The sequence below is a fragment of the Coccomyxa subellipsoidea genome, assembly GCF_000258705.1.
Source record: "Coccomyxa subellipsoidea C-169, whole genome shotgun sequence".
In the NCBI taxonomy this organism is placed as follows: Eukaryota; Viridiplantae; Chlorophyta; class Trebouxiophyceae; family Coccomyxaceae; genus Coccomyxa; species Coccomyxa subellipsoidea.
This window is the reverse complement of record NW_005178039.1, coordinates 1,046,426-1,062,407: the sequence shown is the minus strand read 5'-3', so window position 1 is coordinate 1,062,407 and position 15,982 is coordinate 1,046,426. Positions and strand designations below refer to the sequence as shown.

Below are 15,982 nucleotides of genomic sequence, written 5' to 3'. Positions count from 1 at the left end.
AAAGCAAAGGGAACGCGCACGGATGGACGCCAATGTCGAGAAGGAGGTTGATCGCATCATTGACTCGCAGGACAACGAATACGTCCTGTCACGGCCCAAGTGCGGCTCTGATCCCACCCCTATCATCCGTCATCCCCCGGCCCACCGCAACAGCGACAAGGCCTCCTGCATCTGCACAATGAGCTGATGAAGAGCAGTCCCAGAGGGCGAGAATAGATAAATGGTGGCCTGAAGGGGGAGGCCTTGGGTTGGTGCAGGGACGGAGCAATGGGGCTGACGCTGGATCCACAGCTCATCAGGGATTTGACGGTGCTCATAACATCCTCCACGATCGGCGGCATGCTGATGGAGGCTGTGCGGCAGCCCATCATCAACGGATTCTTCATTGCAGGGTCCATTGTGGGACCGGGCGGCCTCAAGCTCATCAAGGTGCTGCAGTGCATGCCTCGCTGCCTGAAGAGCCAGCCCCTGCATCCACAACACTCCTGTCATTTGCAAGTTGCCGTGTCGCATGCAAAAGAAAGGGTTGAATGGGCGTTGTGGCGGCAATGAGCTCAAAACATGCGCTGGCATGGGGTGATGCTGCGCTCAGGAGCTTGATCTTAAGAGCCAGCCTCTGCATGCAAAGAATATATGGTGTCTCTGCACAGAGATGTTGCATGCAAGGGAAAGGTTGCATGCAGTTAGTGGCAGGGATGGCTCACAGCAGTGTGCTGATGGTATGGGTGGGTGCTGCGCGCAGGAGCTTGTGCAGGTGGAGTCGCTGGCGCAGGTGGGGGTGCAGCTGCTGCTGTTCACGCTGGGACTGGAGTTCAGCCTGTCAAAGCTGAGGGCTGTCAGGAGTGTGGCCCTGCTGGGTGGGCACCTCTATTCTTTCTGGGCCAGAATTGCAGTGCATAGCAACATGGCGTACTGATTGGATCAGCGGTAATTGTGGGCAATAAGGATGTCTTCCGAGCAGTTGGGTGCGCGCAGGGGGAATGGTGGAAATTTTTCTTTTCATTATAGCGGCAGGGGTGATAGCACATTTCATTGGGGCCTCTGTACACGAAGGGATTTTTGTGGGCGCACTGGTGCGTCTCAGCTATCCTGCAGCATGCACCCTTGTGCGTACCTGAACTGTTCTCACATGATCCGACACAGTTCTGATGAACTCATTTGTTGCAGGTTTCGATGTCGTCCACTTCGATTGTGATAAAGTGTCTCCATGACAGCAAATCGACGGGTTCGCCGCATGGTCAGATCACAATCGGCACCCTGATTCTGCAGGTGCGTTGTGTGCACAGTGCTCTTGCGCTGAAGATAGCAAGTCTATACTGTTTTGTGAAGGAACCCAAGAATGTCACTGGTGACGCGACATGGTTTGCCCTTGCAGGACTGCATGGTGGGCCTTCTGTTTGCCTTCATGCCGGTGCTGGCCAACAACAGGAGCGGTGGCGAGGTGGACCACTTTGATGTTCTGCGGCTGCTGTTCAGGTCCGACCTGCTCCCGTCCCTGGAAGCCTACCTCGCAACTTTACAACGAAATTAACATCAAGAAGCCCTTGTTCCAGTGCATGTTATAAACATGCAGAGTCGGCACCTTGAGTAAGGCCCTGTGCACAGCATTGCTTGTCATGCGCTGACTGGGCATGTATGGGGCTGGCTGTGCATGCATGGCGCTGACTGGGCATGCATGCGGCTGACTGTGCAGGGTGACGCTGTCACTGGGGTCTGGGTTGCTGGTGGCGGTGGTGGTGGCGCGAGCGGTGCTGCCGCCGGCAGTCAGGCTGCTGGCCAAGCACGCCTCCACAGAGCTCTACCAGCTCACGCTCATCTCCTTCTGCCTCTGCGCCTCCTGGCTCTCTGGCTACATGGTGCGTCCGGCACCATCCCAATTGCTGCTCTTCACTCAAAACTGCCAAATGTTGACATTGCCGCATAAGATTCTATGACCTTGTCAAGGAAGCAGTGGCACAAAGCCATGTCGCACTGCTGCATGCATCGTCACTGACGCTGGTCATAATTGCAGCTGCCATGCGCCACAGAAATGCATGCTAGATCATTGTAGCAACCCCTGGGCTCTAGACATCCCTGAGATGCTGCTGTGAAAACAAAAAGTGGTGCATGGATGATCGGTTGTGGAGTCTGAACAGTGTAACACTATATTGTAAGCAGCAGAACTTTATGCTCGAGGTGCTTCAAATCTCCTCGTAGACTGAAACACCTGGGATTTTCAGGGGTTGTCGACGGAGCTGGGGGCGTTTGTGGCGGGGGTGATGCTGAGCGCGACGGAGCAGCAGGAGAATGCGTTGCACCAGCTGGAGCACCTGAAGCAGTTCTTCCTCTCGCTCTTCATCTGCTCTACGGGCCTCATCATGTCGCCCACCTTCCTGGCCCAGCACCTGCGCGTCCTCGCAGGCGGCCTCGTCGTCACAGTGCTGGCCAAGACCATTCTGGTGCGCTGCCCTATACACTGCTTCCGCCCTGGTGCCTGAGCCCACTGCATGCAGCTGCCCTCACTGACAGGCATTGCCTAAGACCCTGATGCAACCTCAGGCAATGTAGCAGCTAGGCATTCAAGCCGAAATGTCTCCCCGAGGTGTCACCAGACATGTGACAGGCTTCCCATAGCCCCAAGGAACAAAATGTTCATCCATTGCTGTTCGCAAACTGCCTCCCTTGAGATTAAGGAAACCCGTGTTGATATCATTCGAGATATGCATCTTACTTCTGTCATTTGAGCCAGGCGGATGGAAGCTCAGTAGATGTGATGGTGACAAAGCAGTCAAAGGACTGTGCATGTGATGTTTGGTGATGTCTGGTGTGCAGATCAGCGTTGTGGTGTATGCCTTTAAATACCCTGTGCGCACGGCGCTGGCGGTGGGCCTGAGCATGGCCCAGATCGGCGAGTTTGCATTCGTGCTGCTGTCTGTCGCCAGCCAGCTGGGCCTCCTGCCGTACCAGGTCTACATGCTGCTCATGGGTGCGTCCCTGCCGATCGCACCGCTCATCAGCACACCTCTCTAAACGCATCCAGATGCTGACATGATCTGGATGTCCATGATTGTCATGCTGGCTTTCACCCAATGGCAATCCAAGCTTGTTTTGGGTGAGTTGAAGGACACTATATTGTTGCCCAAATGCATGGTAATGATGGAGTGAGTGTGTGTGGCGTGCGCAGGGATCACAGCGCTATCGCTGCTGGTGACGCCGTTCCTGATGCAGGCGGCGCGCCACATTCTGCGTGAGGGCCCAGACGGCGTCACTGCCTTGCCGACTGTAAGTCGCCCTGTAAGCCGTCGCCCCGTAAGCCGTCGCCCCTCCGTTTCTCTTTCCCCCTTTGCTTCTTTCCTTCTTTTCTTCTCGTTGTCCTGTCCTGCTGCGCTTAAGAGGGGCTGCCACTAAGTACAGAGCATTATGTGGTGTTGCAATCGCCTCAGCGCTGATGTTCCTGCCATGTGATCTGCATCCTCAATATTTTGGTAAATTCTACCGTGTTACGCATACACTGTGCCCGATTGAAAAAACTGGAGCCAGCAGGCTCATGTATGAGGTTTGTGCATGTGCCCAGGCCTGGGCGGCCAGAAGTCGGGTGGGCATAAACAAGAGGGCGGCCAGCGGCGAGTCGGTGCTGGACCCCTCCAGCGATAGCAGCCCCGGCAGCCCCAGCCCGCGCCTGGAACAGCGGCACCACAGCGTCTCCAAGCAGAGCGTATCCGCGCACGGCTCTGCCTACCCCAGTGAAGTCCAGCTGCAGCAGGCACGCACCTGTCCCCCTCCCGCCCTAGCTGTACTCATTGGAAGTCCCCCATTTCTGGACATATGGGACATGTGGCCATGTGCGTTAGAGAGAGAGAGAGAATCTTTACATCTTTGCCAGCCAACAAGGCTGATTAGATGTGGGATTGTGTGTGAAGTTGAGTGCTGAGTGTCAATCTGCAGACCGGTGGCTTAGCAGCTTGAGTGCCAGTATATGTGATCTTGCTGGTGGAGATATGCTAAGGATTTATCTGTGCGCTTCTGTTGACAATGTTGGGGTGTTCTGGCCATAATCCGTCCGTTGCCTGTTGCAGAGGTACCCATTCTTATGAGAAGTGGAGAAGCCCATCAAGGAAGTGCTCAGAGGAAGACATGCAGATGGAAGCAAGTGTTGAGAGACAATATAACTTCCCAGTGCATTTGAAGAATATGAAAGGTGGGCACCTGAAGAGGCGACTGGGTGCTGGAGAGCCCTTGCACATGGCAGCGCAGAAGATCAGCACCATTCACTCCTGTAAATTCCTGATCAAATGAGGACTTGTGACCCACACGATGACCTTCTATTGTGGTCAACCTTACATTGACTGTCTATCATATTGCCCAGCCTGAGACATTGTGTCATCGATGGTGGCCTCTTTCCATGAGGGTCTGTGTGCATGCGGCGTTTGGGAGACAGCGCCACATCCTGACTGTCGAGACTCCATCGAATGTAATCAGAAATGGATTGGTGTATCTGTTAGCAATAGTGCTGGGCAACATGCTGATGATATTGCAAGTGGGCAAAAGCCGCGCTTGCAAGCGGCTTGCCAGTGACCACTGGCATATGCATGCCTTGACTGCTCATTCTGGCGGACCACATGCTGATCGCCAATCTCCTTCTACCGCCCTCAAAGCATGCCTGCACTCGAGGGAGAAATGGCAGAGTTTCAATTCTTGTCCTGTGAGGAGGCGCCAAAATGGGCAATCTGAAGGGGAAGCTTCCCTTGGCCATCTGTCATCTGAGCAGAGCCCCTCCTCAATTCTATTTTCTCCCAACAATTGTTTATTGAGTTCAGATACAAGTTCCTGTGCCTTCGAGCTGCAATATATGTTGTGATCTGCCGACCGCCTACAGCAAGCGATGCAGCCCCCTTTAGTAGAGATTATTGCTCTTCATAGTAAAGTAAACAGACTCTGAGATAGTGCGATGGCCAATCTATTATTCAGTAAGCTACATTGAGTAGCTACAAATTCCAATGGACGCCTCAGAACCCGAAGATCGGGTTGTACGCAAGCTAGATGTCTTCCTGTCCAATGGTCAACTGGGACAAAATACAAAGGTGCTTACTTGCGAAGAAATTTGGATCAGGAAACTTTGCCCCATTCTGCATGAGAAAAGACCTCAATTGACGCTCTGATTGGTCACAGCCAAGAGGTTCCAGTGGACTTTGAAGGGGGTGTCACTGCCTGAAGTGTGTCCTGTTTCCTGCAGCTCTGCCTCCTACAATTCCCGCTAAGGCCTCCCTGGCGGCCTTATGAAATGGATTACAACCGGAAGGTACGCCAAGTCACATCTCGAACTTCCATGCATGCGCACTCATTGCATCATTGACTGTTCTATCAGGTGCATCAGGGGTGCCATGCCTCTACATTCTGGGTCGATGCTGCAGGTCCAGATGAAGCCTGTGGCGAAGCGCATGCAGATTGATGTGCCGCTGCACAAGGAAACAGACAATTACAACACAAACGCTGATGCCAGCCTGCAGCTGGACAAACTCCAGCTCAGCTCATCCGCTGTCGACATGCGCACATCCTATGCTGTGGCCTCCATCATGTGCGCTGCATTTCTAGCTAGACATTCTCACACATGTCATGCACTACCAGCAGCTCACGGCTACTGATTCTCACCGAGGCGGTCTGTCATGTGCGCAAGTTTGGATATGCTACTCTAGCCTGCCATAAGTATAATATAGCTGGACCATTCATCTTGACGACAAGCAATGGTCGATGCAGAGGCGACAATGTGGTGCTGACACCATTGGACGAGGCCATAGCGCTACGGCCGAGCCTGGCCCATCTGGCGACGGCTCGGGCAGAGTCTGATCCCAGGAGGGGTGCAGCCAGCATGCAGGATGAGGACGAGAAGCCTTCTGAGCTGCAGCCCTTGACGGTGTGTCCGCTGGCCTGCTGTGAATCAGTATCTCCTGGCACCTGCCACACATGTTCTTGTCTATCGGTGCAGGTCGTCCTGCTGTTTTGCATGCCCCTTAACACAGGGCTCCTCTCCATGAGCAGCAGACGGTCATGCTGTACTCATGACCATCTAAAAGCGATGAATTGTAAGGCCATTACCGCAGACCTGCCAAGTGGCACAGCACGCAACCCTGAAGCAGCTTCCTCTGCGCTGCATGATCACGGTCTTTGCCCCTGCACGTAGGTGCAAGTGAAGCGGCGGGAGACGGAGCGGCAGGTGGAGATGCGAGTCAACAGCTACGCATACCTGCAAGGCATCGAAGCGGACGAGCCCTGGGTGGAACTGGACGCGCATGCGCCCGACAGCGGCGCTGCACAGAGCGTGTGGTCCGCGCTGCACCGCACAATTGACGCCGACGTGCCCATGTCGCTCAGCCGCGAGGCTTATCTGGACGCCCTGCTGCCAGGTGAGGGTCCTCGCTGTGCGCTGTGCTTCTATCAAGTCCCCTGGCTCCGAGCATGGGAGGAGCTCCTCTGCACTCTTGCCACCGGTGAAGTGCACAATACAATGTGGGTGTTCTGGGGACAAGCTAGGAATCCCATGAGCTTCAGCATATAGAGAGCTCACACGGCTAGCAGGCCACCAGTGTGGCATGAAGGATTGCTAACTGGGGCTTTGCCTGCTTGACACTGAGAGACTTTGCCTTCTTATTTTGGTGCACCTGAGCTCCTGCATGCCCCTTGAGAGGCTTGTGGGGTTCTGCAGGAACCGCATCAGTCCCTTATGATTGTTTAAATGATTTCAGGGCAACTCTTGCTGCGCATCCTGACTGCTGAATGTCCAGAAAGGCGGTCTCAAAATACTTTTTATATGATGAATCAGGCCCTTCAGCCACCCAGGAGGCACTGCCAAGTGTTGAGGCTGCCTCGCCCATGAGGGCGGCAGCAGCCGCCAGGGCGCGCAGGGAGGAGCAGCCTCAGCCTTCCACAAGCAACCAGGCGCACGTGGAAAGGCCCTTTATACCGGCAAAGGCGGAGTCCATTAGCCGGGACGCTCAAAAGGCCCTGGCAGACACTGTGGTCGCCTTCTGCAAATCCTATCCGCTCTTCAGCCAGGAGCAAATGAGGTGCGCCATCATCCTGCAGTGTGTCGGCACCGATCGTGGTACTCTTAGCTGCAATCATATTCTTTGTAGCTCTGGCGTCCAGGTGGTCTGTCAGGTCTGGTAGCTGTGCGCGCATGCATGTTCAGGTGAGTGCATGTGTGGATGGAAATGTGGTGGTAGGCATCGATCACTTCCTCCGCTGGGCAGGACGACAGCCCCTTGCCACGCCTGCAAGGCTGTGTGCATGGATGCAGGGAGTTTTTGAGGAAGTACAAGAATGCTGGGGTCGCGCAAGGGCTGGCAGACTACCCAGTGGTGCAGCTGCGGGAGGCCATTGTGGCCACGGGGCTGGTGCTGCACTGCAAGGGGGTCTTCATCCAGGCCTTCACTGGCAACACCAGCTATGATCCCCTGCGCAGCCTCATCATCTCCCTGCTGCAGGTGCCGCTTATCTCCCTCTGATGCAGCGTACAGCTTGCATGTGTGCTTACAGCGATGCTCTAGTCAAGTGGGAGCCTAATCAATCGAGGGAAACTTCACTTGCATTATTGTGAATGTTTTGAACACAAGTAGCTTTGACGACAAACAGTTTGCTGCAATGCAGGACAGCGACTTCTTGCGCAAGTCAGATGTGGCGGGTGCAGCAGCGGCTGCAGGGGTCGCGTTTGATGAAAAGATGTACAGTAAGGCCATGAAGGAGCTGTGTACATCCAAGGGCGGCATGTGGACCATCAAGAAGCGAGCAGAGTAGATCTTGGTCTTTTTAGATGCACAAATCAATGCTGTGCCATGTATGCATACAGATCATGTGATGATCAGTGTACTGTATAAGCCCAAGGGCATATGACATTGCTGCTTAAAGATTTACAACCCTTGTAATTACTTTTATAAAGCAGTCTGCCATTGAGTGACTGCGTGCCTCAAGCAAGCTTGTAACCTTTACAGAGGCCACATCTACCTGCCAAGTTTGATGTCAGTCAGAATCCCAAAGTCAATAGTATCAAAGCTCAGCAATGTTTGTTATGCTCCTAAGTTGATTTCAAATTGCACCAGATTACCAGATCCATTGCTTGTCAATGTCATCGAGTCCGAGCTGATCGTCATAGGCTTTGACTCATAGCCCTCCACTTAGAGGGAGATTGTGATCAGTACCATTTGAAGCGCAGCCTAAGTCAATATATGCAGCGATGCTCACAGTCTTTTCCCTCGCCCCTGACGGGAGGTTAACATGTTGTCTCACATGCAGCATGCCTTCTAAAATTTGGCCATGCCACGTGCTAAAGTATCGTACATGATTTGTTCGCCAAGAAATGACTGAAGGGCCAGTCAGGCGTCTTCCTTCTTGTCCTTGTCCTGGTCTTTCGGCTCTGCTGCACTCTTCTCCTCCTTCTCTGCGCCTGTGTCTGCTGCATCCTCTGCAGCTGCAGGCTCAGCCTCCTCTTCCTCTTCTTCTGCGGGGGCACTTCCATTGGTGCCCTCCATCCAACTGGCCTGCACCACCTCTTTGACACGCCGGTTGTACTCCTTCCTGCACACACCAAAGATGCCTTTCAGACATGATCGATTGTCAGCTAGTCTGCATGTAGAAGGTTGCAAGTTGATTGACAGGACACAGCCCTCATACTTTGGAATGCACACGCTCAGTGGCCGACAGCATGCATTGAAGATCAAACGCTACATCACAATCATGCAGATTCTTACAGCATGAAATGAAGCCCGTAACATCGACATTCACCTGTTCTCGCTGTACAGCCGCGCAGCTTCTGAGTTGGCAGGGGAGTTTGGGTTGGGGTCACTCAGCAGAGACTGCAAGCACAGCATCACTTTCAATAAATGATCGACGCATGCAGCAGTTGCCGCAGAATACCTGGTCTGCTACAAGTAGTGCACAAGCTCAGTGTTGAGGGGCTGCACCTGGATAGAAGTTAGTATTGCGGACACGTCATAGATCGGGCTCCATTGGTTCTGAAGGATGTCCAGGCAAATGCCCCCGTCTGCGTACACTGCACGAAGAAAGCACACGGAGGATAAATCTCTGCTTTGGGGGTCGACCTTGCAGACACCTGTTCCGCAACATTGAAGGCCTACATGACAAGATGGACATACTTGAGGGCAGAAGCTTGCCACATACCGTTTGGGTGAAAGATGTTTGACACAAACTTGACAACAGGCGCCTTGTTGGGATACTCCTCAGTGAATTGCAGGCTCAGCTTGAACGTGCCTGCAAGACACACAGGACCTGAAGAACTCCAAAGAAGCCAACTGTGCAGTGCGATAGCATAGCAGATACACTGCAGCAGACCACACACACTGCCAGATGTGCCGGCTGGGATCATTGTTGAATCTGAAGCGTACCACCATCCCAGGGTGTGTCTTCAGGTCCAAAAATGACTGCATTCCATAGCATGATATTGTCTAAGTTTGGAGAGCCATCAATGCCTTGAGGAGGGTCTTGCTGCAGCCGCCGAAAGTCGCGCATCAAGCGCTGCAGATAAAAGACACAACTTAGCAGAAACAATTGCATGCAAGTCAAGAAAAGTCAGACGAGTCAAGAGATCTACAATAACTCTGGCTGGTTTTCAAGATCAGACCAACGTGCACGTCACCGATGGGGGCAATTTATATATAGTGACGTTGAATTCACCTTCCTGGCGGGTGTAGACATCGCGGCGATTTCCCTGCCACTGTTGGCAGGCGATCAAAGCCTTTCAATACTAAATACTTTAATGACACCACGGAATATGATTGGTCGCGTGGAATGTTTGATGTGCTATCAAAGTAAATTACTATCTAAAGATCCTTAGGGTGACTTAGAGAACTAAAGCAGAATGACTGCAGCAAGATGATTTCACAAAAGTAGTGTAAGCCTTTCAAACGATCTGCAATCTTTGCAATTTGGAGGTCTCAACGACAGTGGCGTAAAACCTGCAGATTATCTTGTCCTTTGAGCTCGAAATGGAGTTGAATATCGTCCGTTGGACAGCGCTTGCAAGAAATGCCGTCGGAATAGTATGGCGGCGATCCTGCTTTTGCTCCGAGATAAATTTGTAGTTTGTAACCGTCCTGCTTTGTTTTCCAACGTCACTCCACTCTGGGATAGGGAAAATCATGTGATGGCTTCAAGACTTGTTCAAGTCATGAGACAAGGTCCCTCCGCTCCCAATTTAGAAATATACGTGGAACGCGTTCAGGGATTGCCGGCCGAACGGCTCTCCCTGAAACCAGATACGGATATTGAGGGGTGCATCTGCTTAGAGACTTCACAGCATGTTAATAATAACAGTCAGACTGATCGGGTCTCGATAGATGGTGGTTCAAACGTGAATCTCGGTAATAACAGTGCACCTTAGAGGGAGCAGAGTTGTTTATGGATATTAATGAGGAGTGGGATGCAGTGCTGTCGCAAAATAGGGAAGAAGAAATACGTAAATTTACAGTGAGTGCTTTTCCCCCCTTTCTCATATCCCAGAGCCAAATAAAAGCTTGCTGTGCAAAAGGAATCCTTGGCCACTGGCCTCTGCTCAAGATCGGCCAGCTTTGATTTCCTCATCATTCAGGTTGCGGAGAACCTCTCCGACATTGAGCGAGCTCTTATCTACATAGACAGTGGGCATGCAGTGCAATTGCAGAATGTTCTCGACAGGCAAGTTATCGGGGCTAGGCATCTTCAGCATATTAGTTTTTTTACCCAGTTTCTGCGATCTGGTATTAGCTTGGTCATATGAATTCTGTGGCGTGTCAATACAGCTTGCCAGACTTGGTGAGGAACAATGGCTGGAGTGCCTTCCAAACAGTCGTGCCACGCCTCGTCAGGCAGCTGCTCACCTTGGAACCTGATGCTCAGGTTCTTCCTTGCTCCGTCCTCATTGTTTTTGAAAGTACCCAACCTGACATTGAACACCTAGATCCTTGATGCCCTTTTTCCAGGTGGGCATGGCACGGGCGTTGGCCCTCCTTGCGGCTGAGAACAGTTTGGCCCCTGCAGACCTCGCTGACTACTTGCTACCTGTGGCCTTCACCAACATGTGCCTGCCTTCATCTGAGGAGGTACGCTGCATCTTCGCAACATTTGCCACTGTACAGAACACTACTGACATCCCCTCTCTTCAGAGAGCGAGCTTGGCTGCTACTTTTCCTGCAAATATAACAATATAACAAACATAACTACAGTGGTTCGCCCAACAAATTCTCCGTGCAAATTTCTGGGTGCGTTGCTTGCAGGTGGTTGACGCATGGGTGCGGGTGGCAGTAGCTGTCATTCCACAGATGGAGCGTGCAGCCGTCAACAGCAGAGTGGTGCCATTTGCTCTGGCCAGGGCGCAGGCTCACGGGCAGACGACGCAGGGGCGCCTGATGTGCTGCGCCCTCCTCGGAGCCGCTGCAGTCAAGCTGAGCAGGGAGGACATCGAGCTGCAGTTCCTGCACAAAGCAGTGGCTCTGTGCCAGGTCCGCCTTTTGGCGCCCCTGCTTGCCCTCCTCTTGATTATGCACGTCCCTAAGCATGCACTGGTTTACAAATTGCTTACATTCCAAGCTGCTGACCCACATTGCGTGATCCATATTGCATGACCCACCAGGATTTGAAGTGCTCAGCAGCATCTGCTTGGGTGACAGTACCGAATCTGTGCAGCTATGCCTCTTTGACAGAAATGCCGACCCACGTGCTCTCAAAATTACTGCCATTGCATAACCGCAAACATTGGGTTAAATAGGGAAACATTGAGAAATTGCTGCAACACACCTATGTTTGGATGAGATGATCTGCGGATTTACTAAGTGGTGGTTGGGGGGCCTGCCTCCCACACCCAGGAAATGCTAGGCTCCAGGGTAACCGAACTAAACTTGATATTTGGGTCTCGTATGCTGCGCGTCATGATAATAGTAATGGATGCCGCAGGACACGGAGAAGCTGGTGCGGCAGTGCATGTGCGAGCAGCTGCCGGCGCTGGCGCTGTCCCTCGGCCGCGAGCCGTGCGTGGACGTGATCCTGCCGGAGGTGCTCGAGCTGGCGGAGGACGAGGAGAGGGCGGTGCGCTGCGCCGCGATCCGCGCGCTCGGCTGCGTGCTGCACCTTCTGCCAGGGGATAGGCGGCGGTCGAGGGCGTTCCCTTTCGTGCGCGCGCTCTGCGCGGCCGCCGACATCAGCGCCGAGGTGCAACGCTGCGTCGCGCGCCTCTTCTGCGGCCAGCTCATGCAGGCGCGGCGCTATCTCTGTGTTGGGTGTTATTCGTGACATACGATGGGTGACCCGCAGATGCAGCCAATCCAAGGGCTTGCTTTATTGTTGGGCCCGCCTTAATGCCTGTCGGGGACAGTCGGAGGTTGTCTGCATGTCTTCTGAGAGAGCGGTACTAGTCTGACAGCATGAGTGATGTTGATGTGAGCCAGCGTGTTGATTAATTCGCGGAGAGCAAACACCGGCAGCCTGGGTTTCAAGAGCTCGCAAAAGGTAAAGAGTCCAGTAATGTGCACAGACGCAGGAGGGGAGTCTCAATATTTTTGATCAGCCGCAGCAGAGAAAAGTGGACGAGACCCAAAAGCTCAGTGGTATTTGTTTGAGGCGGCGTATGAGAGTTGTAGAGGTCCGCATACAGGTGGCGGCAGACTTGGACAACGAGAGCGATGTGGTGATGCTGCTAGCGGCTTTCAGGAGCCTGGCTGCTGCGAAGGACATCCAGTGCCGTGCGTGCTGCGCTGCCGCCCTCTCCACTGTCCTGCGAGCAGCAACCCCCCGAAGGTGCGCCTCCCACCCATTTTAAATTGTACTCAGACGTAATCTAGGATTTCCCAATGCAATTTACACAATAACTGGCAAAATTGTCTAATGGGTGGGCTCTATTTGTCTGGCAACGAATCTAGGACAGCCGTCATTGCAAAGCACATGCATGCATGTTTGAAGAGCATGCGCCTCGGCGTAAGTGCAAAGGATTTGCAATCGAAGCGGTTCACTGTGGGTGCAGGTACTCGACGCATCTACACGGAGCGCTGACAGCACTGGTTGGAGACACGGAAGTCGAGGTTAGGTCGCAGATGGCTGCCGGGTTTCACGAGTGCGCGTTGCTCCTGGGCCGGGACCGCTGCGTGCAGTACATGAGAAGGTGCTCGGCCTCTCGCCAAGGGCATCACTGTAAATGCAAAGACTGTGCATGCTTGTGGCCAGTGGCATTTCTAGCATATTTCAACATATTGACATGGCGGTGTTAAGGGGTTCATGTTGTTTTTCTGGGCGCCTCAAAATTTCCAAATTGACGGTTTAGCGCCACTAAAAACAGATTGCTTGTGGTACTCCATCCTTGTGAATAGCTGCAGGGAGGAGATTTTCAGAGATGTGAGTGTGATGGGAGCAGGCCGCTGCTGCACCTGTTGGGGGATGGGAGCGCAGCGGTGCGCGAGGCGGCTGTGCGGCAGCTGCCGGGGACTCTGGAGCTGTTTGCTGCGCCAGGTGGTGTTGATGATGCGCGCGCTGGTGCTGAGCTAGCGCAAGCGCTGGTGAGCCTGGACGCCAGCCTCGGCCTGGACTGGCGCTCGCAGGAGGCCATGCTGCTCTCCTTCCCAGCCCTAGCCCAAGTAAAACCTCCAATCCCTGATTAATGGTTCCTTGCCCCTACCACACCTGGTGAGTAATGTAGCGTTTAAAAGATGATGATGGTCAATGCAGATTCTGAGTGGCGACCAGATATACGAGCGCCTTCTGCCAATCACGCTGCGGCACATGGCGGGCGGTGCCGCGCCGATGCGCGCGGCCGCGGCCGGGGCTGCAGTGGCGTTCCTGCGCTGCCTGCGCAAGCCATACCAGCAAACCGAGCTCCTGGTGCGGCTTCTGCGCGAATTTGCACGCAGCCGATCCTGCTCCCACCGCCTTCTCTTTGTGGATGTGTGCCACGCGCTCCTCAGGCTATTCAGCGCCAGGTTTGGCTCTCGACAAATCTTTGTGCTGAGATAAAGACTAAACTGCCCTTCCTCCTCTGAGCAATTCAGCATCAATGCATGCATGCAGAAATCCTTCGTGTCATATGCCACACAGTTGAAAATCACTAGCATTCCAGGTACGGGCTGAACTGTCGGGCTTGAGACTGATGGATTTGTTGAATGTTGCCATTTTTGCTGTGCCTGGAGGGCATGGATTGGTGCATGGGTTGAGAAGCTTAAAAGTCGAGACCTTTTGCAAACGGCCTGCTGTTGAGTGGGATTGCAGGTTCTTCAAGGCCCACGCGCTGAACCCGGCGCTGGAGCTTCTGTCAGACAGCGTTGTGGGCGTGCGGCTGCGTGCGGCCACCCTTCTCCCATTGCTAAGGCAGATTCTGCTGCTGCCGAGCAACGCGGAGGCGGCTGCTCGGCTAGACGCGGCTACGGCCGCGCTGCAGAGCGATGTCGACCGGGACGTGCGATTGGAGGTCGGCAGGGCGCTAGAGCAGATTGAGGGCACAGGGAACGCCTCCAGCGCGTGGCGGGAGGAGGACGGCAGGAAAGAGGAGGAGGAGGCCGACATGCACTTCATCCCCGAGGAGATAGAGAGGTAGGGCAGGTTTGTTTTGTGCAAACCTGCGTTGTTGTCCTGGCCTGGCAAATTCACGTCTCTTGCGCTGCCGATCGGATATATATCTACCCTCGTGAAGGTCTGTTCTCAATAAATCAAGACGAGCAATGCCACATTGTCAGCAAGTTTGGCTGTGTTGTGGAGGCCAGACACTGCAATGGCAGATGCCTTGGTGATATGCTGTGTGCGGTCAGGCTGCACAACGAGGACACACCGGAAAAGCGCCGGCTTGCGGCGGCGGCCGCAACGGCGGCGTCGGCCCGGCGCGGCCGGCCGGCCAACGGAGCGTCCGATGCTCTTGCGCGTGCTGCCGGGCGGCTGCAGCAGGGCCAATCTGGCGGCGAGCCCTGCCTCAGCAGCAGCACAAGCTTCAAGCGAGCCGCGGATGCTGGTGCACCTGCATGCGCGCAGCCACCAGGCAGCGGCCAAGCTGGACCTGCAACTGGAGCACTAAGCGGCCTGGAAGCGGCCAGCGCTGGAGGCTCAAAGCCGGCGAAGCCTGCTGTGCTGGCGGCTGCCAAGGGCAAGGGCAGCGATGCTGCCAGGTGCGGGTTACATCAGTAACATCACAAGAGAAGGTGTAACTGTAAGAAATGGTTGGCATGCATGAGTACCACAGAATCTTCATGAAATGAGACTTCTCTGCGCAGGCTTGCTGCCAGGTTGGCAAAGCTGACCGTTGAGGCAGATACACAGCTCACGCGCACAAGAGGAAGCTCACCGCAGCCGCCCCCATCAGATGTAGCTGCAGTCAAGACATCGCCTCCAGCCACGGCTTCCAGGGCTATGGCAAGCAATGCATCTGCACCTGTGGCCTCCACCATGCCCAAAAGGTACGCATTGGTGCGACCAGGCCCAAATGCATATTCGGCAGAACTCAATGCTGTGGCCGCATCTTCTGGCATATCTGGGTGTGGCATGACGAGTCTGGCTCTTGCACTGCAGGTTTCCGGCTTCACCAACTGGCAGAAGTACTTCACCGACTGGCAGAAGTGGTCAATTGTTCTGATGCGCATCTGAATATTTCTTGTTAATATGAGGGGGCTCGCCATTTGTTGACTACTCATCCACATGCTTGAGCCCGTATATACGATTACAATTGTGGTGGGAATGAGGAAACATGGGCAAAGCCGCGATGAAGATGTCAGACACTGTAGACACCTGATAAGAATTGGCAAGATCCGGATTGGCTACTGTTGCCTTTTCAACTGCCAACTTGACTTCTGCCAATGCCAATTATAACAAGTTTGGAGGATGGTTTCCATGCCTGATTAAGTGCAATGCAGGTGGGACATACACATGGACTTCCAAGCATCATTACAATACACAGGAAGCAGGCCATGCGCACATCTAGCTAGCTATAGCTGTGGCCGCATGGCAAAGATGCTCAAAAGCACTTGCATACAATTGCCAAAACGCTGGAAGT

At 53.8% G+C, this 15,982-nt stretch overlaps 3 protein-coding genes across 3 annotated transcripts; 2 read left to right on the top strand and 1 right to left on the bottom strand.

The window, feature by feature from the left end:
• Positions 1-22: 22 nt before the first annotated feature.
• Positions 23-4,472, top strand: COCSUDRAFT_27846 (hypothetical protein; the record flags this gene model as incomplete). Its single annotated transcript, XM_005649644.1, has 12 exons — positions 23-99; positions 258-429; positions 743-857; positions 976-1,073; positions 1,168-1,269; positions 1,376-1,476; positions 1,694-1,856; positions 2,220-2,438; positions 2,812-2,965; positions 3,164-3,261; positions 3,554-3,742; positions 4,056-4,472. 12 exons carry the CDS (start codon positions 23-25, stop codon positions 4,071-4,073), a joined length of 1,506 nt encoding a protein of 501 aa, XP_005649701.1. The 3' UTR covers positions 4,074-4,472.
• A 2,426-nt stretch (positions 4,473-6,898) lies between these two features.
• Positions 6,899-9,951, bottom strand: COCSUDRAFT_22502 (hypothetical protein). Its single transcript, XM_005649643.1, has 8 exons — positions 9,664-9,951; positions 9,375-9,504; positions 9,151-9,240; positions 8,934-9,022; positions 8,755-8,825; positions 7,624-8,547; positions 7,274-7,460; positions 6,899-7,040 (listed from the first exon to the last, which is right to left on the bottom strand). The coding sequence occupies exons 1-6, from the start codon at positions 9,682-9,684 to the stop codon at positions 8,346-8,348; spliced, it is 603 nt and encodes a 200-aa protein (XP_005649700.1). The 5' UTR covers positions 9,685-9,951; the 3' UTR covers positions 6,899-7,040; positions 7,274-7,460; positions 7,624-8,345.
• Positions 9,952-10,952: 1,001 nt separating this feature from the next.
• Positions 10,953-15,576, top strand: COCSUDRAFT_61393 (ARM repeat-containing protein; the record flags this gene model as incomplete). Its single annotated transcript, XM_005649642.1, has 11 exons — positions 10,953-11,066; positions 11,241-11,465; positions 11,917-12,234; positions 12,614-12,756; positions 12,980-13,117; positions 13,367-13,586; positions 13,678-13,928; positions 14,215-14,535; positions 14,751-15,101; positions 15,207-15,399; positions 15,502-15,576. The coding sequence occupies 11 exons, from the start codon at positions 10,953-10,955 to the stop codon at positions 15,574-15,576; spliced, it is 2,349 nt and encodes a 782-aa protein (XP_005649699.1).
• Between the last annotated feature and the right edge of the window lie 406 nt (positions 15,577-15,982).